The sequence below is a fragment of the Pimephales promelas genome, chromosome 3 (genome assembly GCF_988280905.1).
Source record: "Pimephales promelas chromosome 3, fPimPro1.hap1.1, whole genome shotgun sequence".
In the NCBI taxonomy this organism is placed as follows: Eukaryota; Metazoa; Chordata; class Actinopteri; order Cypriniformes; family Leuciscidae; genus Pimephales; species Pimephales promelas.
In genome coordinates this window covers 22,263,596-22,276,794 of record NC_142771.1, presented here as the reverse complement: position 1 = coordinate 22,276,794, position 13,199 = coordinate 22,263,596, and the positions used below count along the sequence as shown (strand labels likewise).

The following is a 13,199-nucleotide window of genomic DNA, read 5'->3' as shown; positions in this document are numbered from 1 at the left end:
CTCAACTCATTTCTGGTCAGACGAAATCAAACCCACAGGTTTCCCAACATGTATTGTTGTCCGAACTGTCACAATTCATTACAGTTTGTGGTACACCACAGTTACATGAAACATATTTCCATTTATGTGAATCCAACATGAACATGTCACCATTTTATTGCTTTGCTATGGTTCCACAGAGGTGTAGCACACCTCGATTTATATAACTAAACCCATCTTTAGCATTACTATTATTGATTCAAGATTTAGGACTGTGGAGTTTTCTATTTGCTCATGTTGGTTCTATCAACAGACAACTATTTCTGCCTTTCTGTCTTTCTTACAGTGCATCAACTCAGGGTCGACCCTGACAAATTTGCTGCCCTAGGTAATATTTTAAATGGTTCCCCATACCTCACAAATCACATTTCACCCTGTCATTGTCGTCATTGTGTATATATATAGAATAGTATATATAATCATAAGTGGTGGGCCGTTATCAGCGTTAACATGCTGTGTTAACGTGAAACTCTTATTGGGCGATAAGAAATAAATAAAAAATATTGCTGTTAATCTATATTCTCAAAGTTGGATTGGGAGCTGGGTCTTTACTACGCAAGCTAATGATGACTTTCACCTTGATATTTTAGCGTAGATGTATACCTAGAAGAATTGGGGTATTTAATACCAATATATTAAAATGTCTGTTTATCCAGACATTAGGAAAATTTCAAAATATGCATTTTATATTTAATATGAGGGAAATACACATCCGTAACGGACGTGACACACACACAAAAAAAATAGTTTTAGGTGACAAAAGTACAAAAAGTAATACTACCCACCGGACTCTCCACAGAACATAAAATATTAATTTTGTCTTATTTATCATGTATGCATTAATGAGGGAAAAACAATGTTACGTGACAGTTCCCCGTTACGGACGTCACCACTCTGAAAGCGCCACTGAAAGACTGCTTTAAAACTTTCACATCAAACAAAGCACAAAGCCTTTCATTAAGGTGAATTTCGTTTTGCATTAATTGTATCTTTCATTTTAATCAATGTTTCGTCAACCAATTGCCTGGATTTAATAAATAAGAAATAAATATAGCAGACAATAGATAATCACAACACGGAGGCGCATGAACTGAAGCTCGCTTTGTGAGTCAAAAATGAACCAAAACACAGCATATAAGGCAGGCCTACTTTCCTCAGGAGTACTGGGTGGCGTGAGGTGTGAATGTATAATGTAGAGAATAATTACGAAAATGGAGAGAAAATATAAATCGGGCGCATTAAAAGGAAAAGAACGAGATAGTCTTTGTGTTTTATTTAACATAAGCTTACTTGACTCAACAAGTGACACATTATTACATATGCATTCATCAGATATTTTACATTTTTAATTTTAAAATGACTTGGTATCAGAGAGCGCCATGATGAAGCTCCGCCCCCACTGTACTGAGAGTCTATCTCCGCCCCTACCCATCTTACAAACTACCTGCGAGGTTATTTATTTGGGTAGAATACATATTCTAAATGCCTTCGGCAGAATTCAAATGAGCCATTTTAATCTAGATTAATTCCAAGTTTACAGTGAGATTAAACTAGATTAAAAAAAATGAATCTATGCCCACCACTAATATATGAAGAGTTCAGATGCAAAAGCCTCTAAGTGCCATTTGAAATTTTCTTCTTGAATGATGATTTTTATCAAGCTTGTATATTTAAGTTCAGTGATTTCACTTAAATGGCAATGAAGATTAGCTATTAATTGTTATTTAAGTGAAATTACTGAACTTAAATATACAAGTTTGATAAAAATCATCATTCAAGAAGAAAATTTCAAATGGCATTTAGAGGCTTTTGCATCTGAACTCTTCATATATATATATATATATATATACACACACACACACACACACACGCTAAGCCACAGTTCTGAATTAATGTCAAATGTAAATTGCAATGTAAAGCCATACATAAGAACATAATTATGGTGCCCAGACTCCAAGCCCTGTCTGGATTGCTCTAATCCCAATGGTAAGTAACATAGGCGTATCTGGATTGGGCTGAGATCATTGTAGCAGAGATTGACACACCTGAGAAATTTAACTGTATAAGTGTATGATTCCATAGCCTCTGGCACCGTTCGACTTAGCTTTGGCTGCCAGGGATCACTTTACTGGGTAGGCAGTGATGACAGACTCCACTGAACTGTTGTCACCATTTGTTGATATGCCAGGGATTCCTCTTTTTGTGTCTTTTTTCTTCTCTCCCATCACCCTTTTCTCAACAGTATGTCAGTAAGTTGCGGAAAGACAGCTGTGATGACAGCATCACTTCAAATAAAGTGCTGCCTTCAGACCCATATAGTTCTGTTTAATTAACTAATCAAATTCTTTGCAAAGGGCATACCTCCCATTTTAAATGCACAACCGATAGAAAATCTTTTTCTGACATGTAGCATAACCACCAGGGTCATTGACCCAGTTCTTCCAGTCAACTTTAATAATAAGCGATTAAGCCCTGAACTGAAATATTAAGGACATTACATCTCACCTTCAGATCTCTTGAGCTCCATGTGTTGTATTGTTGGTGAGTCTTTCTTGATGCCATTACTTGGGGGGTTGACCAGACTTGGATCAAACACAGGCAATTTAGTCTCCACTCTGGAGAAAGAGGCAATCCGCTGTAATATGGAACCCACGCTTTCTTTTGCATGGATATCGTCCTGATCTATGTCATTGCTGATCTCCATCTCTCCTGATGGGGAAGGAGAGACAGGGGCCACCTGGACCACTTGAGGCTTAGAGACTACATTGAACTGAAGAGTCTGGGCTGGAGAAAGCAGCACTGGAGATTCGCTGATATTGGGGACTGGGATAGCTCCAGGAGGAGTGAGGGGCTCTCTCTTTTCGATGATGTTGTTATTGTTGTTGTGGGCCAGGGGTAGGTCGGTGCTGTCCAAGCTGCTGATTGATGCAGAGGGACTTGCAGAGACAATAGGACTGTTGGATAATGTGTGGAATCTTGGAGGTGGTTTAGGTGCTCCTGGAGATTCAATTTGAGACTTGAAGACTAGGTTGTCAAGGTCAAGAGGGAACTTGTTGAGGCGCACTGGATCTTTAGGTCTAGGAGACTGGTTGTTGAGAGAGGAGTCCCTTGCAAAGGTACTGCTGTTCTGGATATTATGGGGACTTCCACCCCACTGGGGACCTGTATTGGTGAATCGTGATCCAGGAGAAATCACTCGTCTCATCCCTGAAGTCTCCATCTGCAGTTCCAGAGAAGGCATTGAGCCATGGCTAATACCCATTGGTTCAGTTGGGATGACCAGAGGACCCTCCAGCTCTGAATGGAACATATTCCCATGAGAGGAGAACTTCTTCAATGCAGGGCTGCCTAAACGTTGGGCCTTGAATTCCCCAACACCAAGAGGACTCTGGGGAGGGCTTGTGTAGGAGTAGAGTTTAGAAGAGGCCTGGTACTCCAGACTGGAAGAGGAGCTATGGAGACTGTCGTTGTCACTTCCTGGACCTGAAGATGAAATGAAGCCATTGGGGTTAAATTTGTTTTGAAAAGAGGCGGCTCGGTTGATCCCAGAATTGGCATTTATAGTTGGCTTTTCTAATATCCCTCGGTTGAAGGAGAGACTGGACACCATCCTATTTCTCATAACAGGACTCTGGGCAGGACTGCAGCTGATACTAATCCTGGAGCGGTAAGGAGGAGACACCTGGTTCCCTGGACTCCTCACATCATTTGACTTGTTGAGGATTGCACTCGGGCTGATGGGAGATGTGACAGAAGATGTGGGGATCTCATTCACATCATCGATATCAAAGGACCTCTTCAAAGCTATATAAGGAAAGAGGACACAAATTTGATTAATTTTCAATGTTAAAAGACACTCTTGAAGACTCATTAAATAACTGGCATAGCATAAAATGAGGCAAGTTATACCTAATAACCAAAGGCTATAAGGCTAAAATCCAAAAACAGTGCGCTATAATTTTCTAAATTTGTGATAATACTGATAAATACATCAACGTTTTGGATTTCTTGTGTGCTAGAAATTATAAATCAGCAAGGACAGTCATTTCCTGTATATGATTGATAGAGACACAAAACTATAAAAAGATACACTTGACGTTGAAGGTGAGGACAGCCTGGAGCCCTCACTGAATAGATGCCAGTCAGACAGATTTTGATGGGCCAAGCCATAATTACACTGGTGTCTGTGCAGTCTTGCTTTGAGGGTGACTTAACAATTGTGAACAAATATGCTTTATTCTAGCAACAAGGTTATGTTTTGGAGAAGTAGACAGAAATGTTTGTACACAGCACAAACATCACTGACGATCTGAATTTAACCATTTCATACACAGAAGATAATAATTCGGATAATATATTATACTGTAATTACAAATATACTTAAACTAGATAAATTAGAGAAGTATTTTTGTGTATTTTTTCTCCTCTAGCAAATGTTATTCTTTAAATTAAATTTTGATTAGATTTTCTACTAGAAAAACATACTGATTAAATATGATTTTTGCAAATATTGAATAAAAATACAAATTAAAAATACCAGCTGCATCAAAATCCACATGACATAGATTGTGTTAAAATTGTAAAGATTTTCGTGTCACCCCTACATCAACTTTTAAAGCATCATGCCATTTTTTTCTAAATTGAACACATGTGCTAAGGAAATGTTAGGTGTGGAAACAGTCTCTTGTGGGACTGAATGGTAAGTCTACACCTGGAGCATGTAAATTGTAGTGACACTGTATAATCCCCTCATTCTCAGAAGCTGCAACACAAAGCCGAAGGCAAACAGTGCTTTCCGACCTTTTCCCTTTGTGAAAGGCTGTGTCTTTTCCTTCAGCATAAAGGGCCAATTCAAAGACACAGTGTCAGGGGCTGAAGGCTTGGATTACAACAGCCCTTCACCATGACTGAGAATTCCAGTGGCAAACATTACAAATGTCCTAACGGCTCTGTGGCAGACCCAATTAGAAGAGGCATCCTTAGTATTTCATGTAGACACCATTGTGCCATGTGATGACTATTCGATCTGCCTAAGGTGTGACGTCATGAGGAGCTTATAATTGCAGACTATCACAGCTTACATCCATGCCATCTTTGGCATATCAAAAACCCTGGTACCCTGACAGGATGTCAGAGGAAAACTTAGATTTTCAATCCTCTTCAGGTACTGCCTTGTATAAACAAGCCGATATCAGTGTGAAGCTATCATAGCATCTCGCCCAGCAGCTCTGATTTTATCTTCGCCCGGCAGGGGGCGGGGCTGAAGCCGAGGCAGTCTGTCTTTCTGTATGGTATGCTACCAATTAGAGTCAAGAAGACTACACGCACAAAATGCAATCAGATTTTTACGCTGGAACAGCCACCTCTTTTACAGTGAGGAGACCACAGACCCTTTGTTTCAGCTCGCCCATCATCATCCGCACAGCTGTGAAAGTTTAGACCTAATCGAATTCCAGCAGCAAGTCCCTTGGTAAGGCCACCTATGCTTCGCTGCTACACACAATGCCATTGTCTGCAGCACCCCAGAAGTCATTTAATATGAGAACACCACCATTAGGAACATTGCAGTGTGTACTCTCACAATGGCAATCAAGTGATGGAGAAGTGAACTTTAGCAAAGAAGTATGCACAACTTTAGCTGACTACAGTTTTGGAAACCGAAAGAAAAGACACAACGTGAGAGAAGGACAGCAAATGGCACAGTCTAATAGTGTTTTTTTTTTTTTTACGGTGCAGCACATGCAAGTGTAAACTTGTACTACCCTTTGACTGAGATAAAAAGGGGCTGGTATCAAGTAATTACTGGCACCCTGTCAAACGTTCAGGAAATAATTACACTGGCAGCAGAGCACACCATCTCTGCGCTGTTCAATATTCTTTCTCTCAGCTTTGCTGCAGTTTAATCCTCTCTGTTAACACATGGAACAGCACAATGCCCGAACAATCTGATAAAAGAGAGGAACCTGAGAAGCTCCTTCTCTCTGCTCCCTTTTTTCCTCACGGCTAAGCCATGTCTCTCCTCTGGATCGAGACTGTTTGCTGTATGTTATGGCTCTTTGGGAAACGGGATGGATGTCAATTCCTCCTGTGATGATTATATGCTTCCTGTGGAAGAATTTGTTGAAATTCCTTCATTAAGGACATTTTGGGCCCTTTTGTAATTTCCTGTTAACCATGTTCAATACAGCTTGGGAATGTTTTCCCCTGGGGAAAAATTTGGTGGACTCATGGGCTAAAAAAAACCCCATTAGTTTCTGAAATATGATCAAAAGGGTTAGTTCAACCAAAATTAAAATGCTGTCACTCCAAACCTGTATGCATTTCTGCTGTTCTTGTCCATACAATGAAAGTCAATTTAATCCAAAACAACATTGTGGTTCATTGTCTTTCATAGTATGGACAAGAACAAAAAGAATAGACTGTGGCGAGCAGGACAAGGCCGAGGGCCGTGAGAGAATGGCGCAAGGCCGGTGGCGTGCGTGATGATGAGCAATACCTACATGACGCACCAGGTTCGTATCTATGAAGGTAAAAGAGTAATCGATAGCACGTAGATGTGAATTTGAGAACTTGTACAATAAATAGGACTTTTGCTACTCGTTGCACTTTGAAACCTATTTCAATTGAAAGTTTGCATTCTCAGGCCAAACACCTTTTAAGCCTGTACACTTTTGACCACTTCCAGAGGTAGTCATAAACGCATTTGACCAGATTGCTTTCGTAGTGTAGATTCTTAAGTGGTCTACTGCGTTCAAACAGCCACAGAAGACCGCCTGCTCTCCGCCTACTAACTTAATGCATAAAGATTATGGGAAGCATGCTAGCTAGTTGGGACTTCAATTTTGTTGGCTGGAGACCTAAGTTTGGTTTGACGATGAAAAATATACTTAGCACAATGTTTTCTCACCATCTGCTTTCACAGAAACGAAAGCAGATGCGCTCCGTATGTTTTTACGTTGTCTCCAGTCGAATTCATGTAAATTTTGCAGAGCTTATTTTGTCCATTAGATTAGAAAAAACAGCATTTAACCACCCATAGACCCTCCCCTCGAAGAAACCAGGACAGAAGTGGTTAAAAAGCCAGGTGTAAATGGGTGTGTCTATCTAGTCTACTGATGATCCGATCAGGCAAAAAGCATGTTAATACCAGGTGTAAACAGGGCCATAGATTCGGGATCATGAAGTTCAAGATTTTATGACACTAGCTGCCATGCTACTTTGGACCTAAAGTTTATGGTGTGGGGGTGCAAGACAAACAGAGAAAGACCTGGTGATGTTTGAGAAGTAAACAAGAAAGGTGGGGAAGGTAAAGGAGACACCACACAGTCGCTGATGGATGTATCTATGCCATTTCTGTTAATAATCATATGAAGATAATTAGCAACAGCCTAAATTTCCAGAGTAATAAATGTGGGTTCTTTCCTAATCAGACAGCCCCTTGAGGGAAAGTTTTAGAGATGCACCTAGGGAGGGAGAGTATACTGTGATTGGGGGTGTTTGTGTATGTGTGTGGGTGTGGTGGGGGGTTGGGGGGATGGGGGGGGCAAGCAAGCCTGGGCCTGTTGTGGTTTTCCATCCCCCACCATCACATTCCTCACAGGTATTCTCAGACGACCCCTTGAAACACCACCCTAAGCACATAGCTCAGACGTTGTTCGGACCACCTCTGCTAAGGCACATCTGGAAGCTGAATTCCGAGCCGCCATTTTCAACATTGCAGTGATGCGAATAAGGCGCTGCATTTACACCCCCTGGGGGCCAAGAAAAACTTTCATACAGCCACAGATACTCTCTAATACACCTTTTAGCCTGAGTTGAATTTAGTTCCTCCATCATACTGATCCATAACCACGCGTGCCATTCAACACCAGTGTGTTTTCATTACCATTTCAGATTTGGTATCTAATGTTCCAAATGGGAATAAAAAGTTTTCAAGAAAGGAATGCATGCTGATAATGGTATTTGATTTGCTTCAGTCCACATATACTCAATGTGGTATCAACTGTCAGGCAATTACATAGAAACATGCCTGAGCCACTTTGTGTTCTCCCAGATTCCTATATCTGTCTAATTTTAACTTGGCAGCTTTTTGTAGAATCTGATCTAAGGGAAATATCTCAAAAACGATAAGGTTGATTAATGCAAGACCCTCAGGTACATATGCTTCGTTTTGAGAAGACCTGTTCCTCGGAATAACAATCAAATTATGGCTGAGCTGAGATAGAAAGAGACAGCCAAATGGCGGATTTCGAAGGTATGTGCACATAGGAGTCTTTGAGATGCAGCCAAGATAGAAAGAGGCATGTTACTGTAATTGCCCCCAATCTAGCGCAATCATACATTAAATATCTATGACTGACAACATTAAAAAGCTTGGTGCCACTGTTTACATGCTCTTCGTTTAAAAAAAATAATCAAGAAAAATAAATAAATGAGGACAATAATTAAAAGATAAATAAATATCAACACAGTCTCATGAAAATGCGTATCTATACCACGAATGTCATTTCTCGTGGCATTTATACGCCAAAAATGGTTTTTACGTGCATGTGCTACGCACTAAAAAACCCTGGGGTAGGGAGTTTGTGCGTATTATACGGCAAAAAGTGCGTATCAAATGCACGCGAAAATTTGTACCATATACACGTAAAACTGTTTTTGCCGTATAAATGCCACGAGAAATGACATTCGTGCTATAGATAAGAACTTTCATGAGATCTTGGCAAACTTGGCACAGTTCAAATTTTTTTCCTCCCCAGTAATGCTCACACATACATAAACACAGTACATATTTCACACAATCTTTAAAGCTTAGGCTTCCTTATCCCTTAAGGCTTTACCCCGGCCCCTATTTCTCCTCAATCTTTATTCTATGACTCCCATAATGCTATGAGGAATGTATAGGATGAAAAAGCATTGAAAACCAACGTCTTTTGTGTTAATCTAAACTTTAGTGAATCAGTGCCATTATTCAAGAGCATATGACCCTGGCTCTGCTTGATCAAAGATGTAGTCTCAAAATACAGCATATGCCATTTCTAATGGGTCAGTCTCAAATTACTCAAGGAGGGGGGTGGCGGCCCTCATTTCCACACATTCACATTTACAGGAAATGCATCCGTCATCACCCGCTGAACAGACTCTCTATCTCGAAATTTCATCTCTATGGATCACGAAAGTTCATGCCTACAATTAAACTTCTACTGATAAGAAATGGATGACTACGTTTCACAGTTAATCAGCCACAAATGGCCATATGAAAGAACCAAGGATCTCGCTATACGTCGCACAACATTCCAGGAGGCGTTTTCCTCAACATGAACAGCGGTTCTGTCTATCTTCACTCAAGCACATGGCGGCACACTGGTCTCTTGTTCGGAAATGACCCTATTTGCTGGTTTGAGGTGAAGCTGAAAGAATGTAATATCTCTCTTGTGGCATCTGCTACTAGGATCACATGGCCTGTATGAATTTGAGAAAAATGTAATGGCCAAATCTAAGAACACTGTGCCTTTGCATCTATGCTTAAAGGGACATGGATGGCGATGATCCAATCTTCGAATTAAAACCAATGTTCCCTTGTCTCAAATCTTAGTACTTTTTTAAAAATATGAATAAAAGTTGGGTGCAACTGACGGAAATCAAGGCATGTCAAGTGATTTTGTTTAAAGCATTGGCAAAACTTTGAGAACTGTGATTCAATTTCAGTTCTAGGAGGAACACACCCAGTGAACATATTTGTTTACTGTTTAGCAAAAGGCACCTCAATTTTCCCTGTCATCACATGTAATTGCCACAGTCTTCTCAAGAATGATTTTCTGCTGAAGCATCTACCAGACAAACCGCTCCACAACTTTACCAAGGCAGCTAAAGCTCTTCCTCAGACAGTATATAGCCCACAACTGTCTCCGCGTAGCACATACATATAATAATAGATGGTGCTTTATTCTGAGTGCTTGAACTAATTTATTTTTCCTCTTCACAAAAGGCACCCATCTAAACAATGAGAGAAACTTTTGTTCTCCACTTCCCGCTGTGTCCATCCATGACAGATCTATTGGAAAGGGTGCCTCTCTTCCTGAGAAATGTGTCAGATTCAATAGTGGACACGGCTGTGGTGAGGGTTGTGGTGGAGATGTTTCTTGACGCTCTCTGCAGTGTAAAAATGTGAGATCTGGATGCTAAGATAATAAGATAGTTGCAGCAGAACAACAGTGGAATGGTGTCAGGCTCTCTACCAAGTACTTGCCTTTCTTATAACATTATAATAAGACATCAAATAAACTTTTACACTCGTCCCATAATCAGCAGTAAATGTGCATTGGCAAAATAGACAAAAATAGTTTTAAAAAGTTCTTAAGTTAATGTACTTCTAAGTACAATATCCATTTAAATGACATATTTATTATTCTACCGACATACACGTGGTGAAAAACGTAATTTATAAAAGTTTTTGTAGACTTAATTTATTTTAAATAATCTACATTTGCAAAAGTTTCCCATAGCTCCATAATTCACTTAAAATGAACGCACTTACCCTCGAAATCAGACAATATCCCCTCCAGATGGTCATTGACTGAGATATCTGACATCATGACTTCAGTCCAAGGAAAACTTCCAGATACAGTTGCACACAATCACAAAAAACAACAAAGCAAAACCAGAACAAAACCTCTTTTAAAAAATGTCAAGCCGACCAAAGTTTATCCGACGATTTTTGGGCTTGTGATGCAACAAAAAAAGTTGCGATTTCGGTGGGAGTCGTTTCTCATTTGAGAGCGCAGAGCTGAACGTCGGATTCAATACAGACTCAAAAGCAGAAACACCATCTGATAAACCTCCTCCTCCTGAGTCCTGCCCCCCTCCCAAACAGAATGGTGGGTAAAGTACCTTCCCACCTTTCACCCCACCCGGCGGCTACACCTGGAAAAGGCAAGTATCCCCCCCCTTCGTTTGCTTCTTCTGTTTGTTTGTGTGTGGGGAACATGCGTGCTCCCCAAAATAGACGACTCTTTGTCCTTATCTCATGAGAATGGGATTCAGTCTAAGTGGATTTCTTGAGAAGCCGATTATTATCAATGAAACACTTTGTATGTGGAGCAGCAAGGACTGAAGATTTGTAATTGATTCATTCAGAACGTACGCCCTCAGACACTAGACCAGCGCTTGTTGACGGGTTTACTCAAGTAAATTATAAAAAAAAAGTTTAGGCTAGGTTGGCATTTGCCTGCAGGTTGTTACAATGGCGCCTGTCATTGTTCTGTAGGCTACTCAAAATTAATCCGTAAAACAGCCTGAATTGTGATAATATTTAAAAAATTTAATATTATCTATTCAATTAGATAATATTTTATAAAACACATTTTGTGACACCCTGACCCCAAAACACTCCTGTCTTGAAAATACTGAATTTGTGCTGAGAAGGCTTTTTTGTGAAAGCCTGCAGTTTCTGAGATTAGTGAAAACTATATAGGCTAGCCTTATATTTATTTGATAGAACTAACAATATAAATTAGGCTATAATATAAAATAAAAGTTAATATATTTTCGAATGTAATTTCCTGTGTTTTTCAAAACTAAATTTTCAGCAGCCATTACACATCAGTCTCAGTGTGACATGATGCTTCAGAAATCATTCCGTTTTGGTGCTGAAGTATGATTATTAAGTTGAAAACAGTTAATATTTTTGGGGGAAATATTCCCATGGTAGCCTACTTTCTTCTTTTCTTTTTTTAGGATTCCTATATGAAAATATATTTCTTTGAAATTTGTAACTTTTGATCAACTTAATTTGTCCTATCTGAATAAAACTATTCATTTCTTTAAAACGAATTTCTTACTGACCAAAACATTTTCATGTGATAATGTATTTTATTGTTTATTTAATATGTGTGTGTGTGTCTGTGCACTATCTATCTGTTTGCGTTTATGAATGTAAGATGTGACTGGTCTAGGTATAATTTTAGGGTTATTTAGGGACTTATCTGTCCTGGATTATGTATTGACCCCTCATTGTTCTGTGGGAAATTGTTAAGTGTTCACTTCAGTGCAATGCCGAACAAGTGAAATGTATATTTTGTCTTGTGTTTGTAATAAGACTGACTTGTTTTATAATCGCCCCTATTTTAAAACTGAATTCTAGTCAGATGTAACAGCATAACAATAAGTCTTAGATCAGGAAACCGCTTCAGAAGGTTTAATCCATTGTGGAGAGCCCCTCATCTGAAGGATAACTGAGAATTTCTTTCATCTTCCATGGCCTACTTTGATTTTGCTGCTTATTTTCAAGAGATAGGGGGATTTATTTATATCAGAAACAGGAAATGTGGCAATTAAAAGTGGAAGGAGACTGAGAGTGACCATGTGACTGAGTTCCCAGACTCACATTTGAGCGTCCATGCGGAGGAGCCAGACAGTGGCCCTCATTAGCCATTTGAGAGTAGTGTGCTAGGGATTAATGTCATGTAGTCTTTAATATTCAGACAGACAGATCCTGACTAGGCGAAGAGTTTCTGGGCTTTGGTAGAAGATTGAGACCATAACCGCGCCACTAACCACCTCTGGAAGTTGAAAAGTGCATTATGTATTTGTGAGCTGGGCAGAAATTAAAGGGAAGGATTACACTGTGTTATGTTTGTATTGCCAGCTATTCTCCAACATGTCTAAGAGCACTGAAGTGGTAACAGGTTTGTTAGAGGGAAATAGATTTGAGATACTAGCGATCTGAGATAGTACAAACTTCAAGTGTAGGGCCTGAAGGAAAAGTACTTTTTAACTTCCATGAATGTCTGCTTTTATGTTCAGTGTAACAACATTCCTAAAAGTTTCTTCCCAGAATTTAGACAAAATATCTTTACAACTTTTAAACAAATTACCATTAATGGGATATGTGTTTATACAGAATATATTGGATCTTTTGAAAAAGCCTTTTTATTTGCACATCCGAGTTAAACAGTAAATGTCAGAGAACTAGCAAACACAGCTGCTGCAGCAGTAAATTACTCATAAACTCGCTCAATTTCCTGCATGCTGCAATTGACTGAAACGCTTCCCAAAACATTTGGGGAGCATTTAATCCTATAGCTCAAGAGTTACTTTCCCACACCAAACAAATAAGCTTCTTAAGCATTGTTTCAAAGGTCATGACCAAGGTTTTTAAT

At 39.5% G+C, this 13,199-nt stretch overlaps 1 protein-coding gene across 2 annotated transcripts in view; it reads right to left on the bottom strand.

Annotated features, from left to right (window-relative positions):
• The window catches only part of septin12 (septin 12), a 65,153-nt gene extending 54,311 nt beyond the window's left edge, over window positions 1-10,842 (bottom strand). For both annotated transcript variants that reach the window (XM_089128495.1, XM_039687810.2), the window contains exons 1-2: window positions 10,577-10,842; window positions 2,545-3,843 (exon numbers count right to left, since the gene is read on the bottom strand). In XM_089128495.1, the coding sequence (XP_088984621.1) occupies window positions 2,545-3,843; window positions 10,577-10,634 (1,357 nt within the window). In that variant the 5' untranslated portion in view covers window positions 10,635-10,842. The remainder of the gene's footprint in view (window positions 1-2,544; window positions 3,844-10,576) is intronic.
• Between the last annotated feature and the right edge of the window lie 2,357 nt (window positions 10,843-13,199).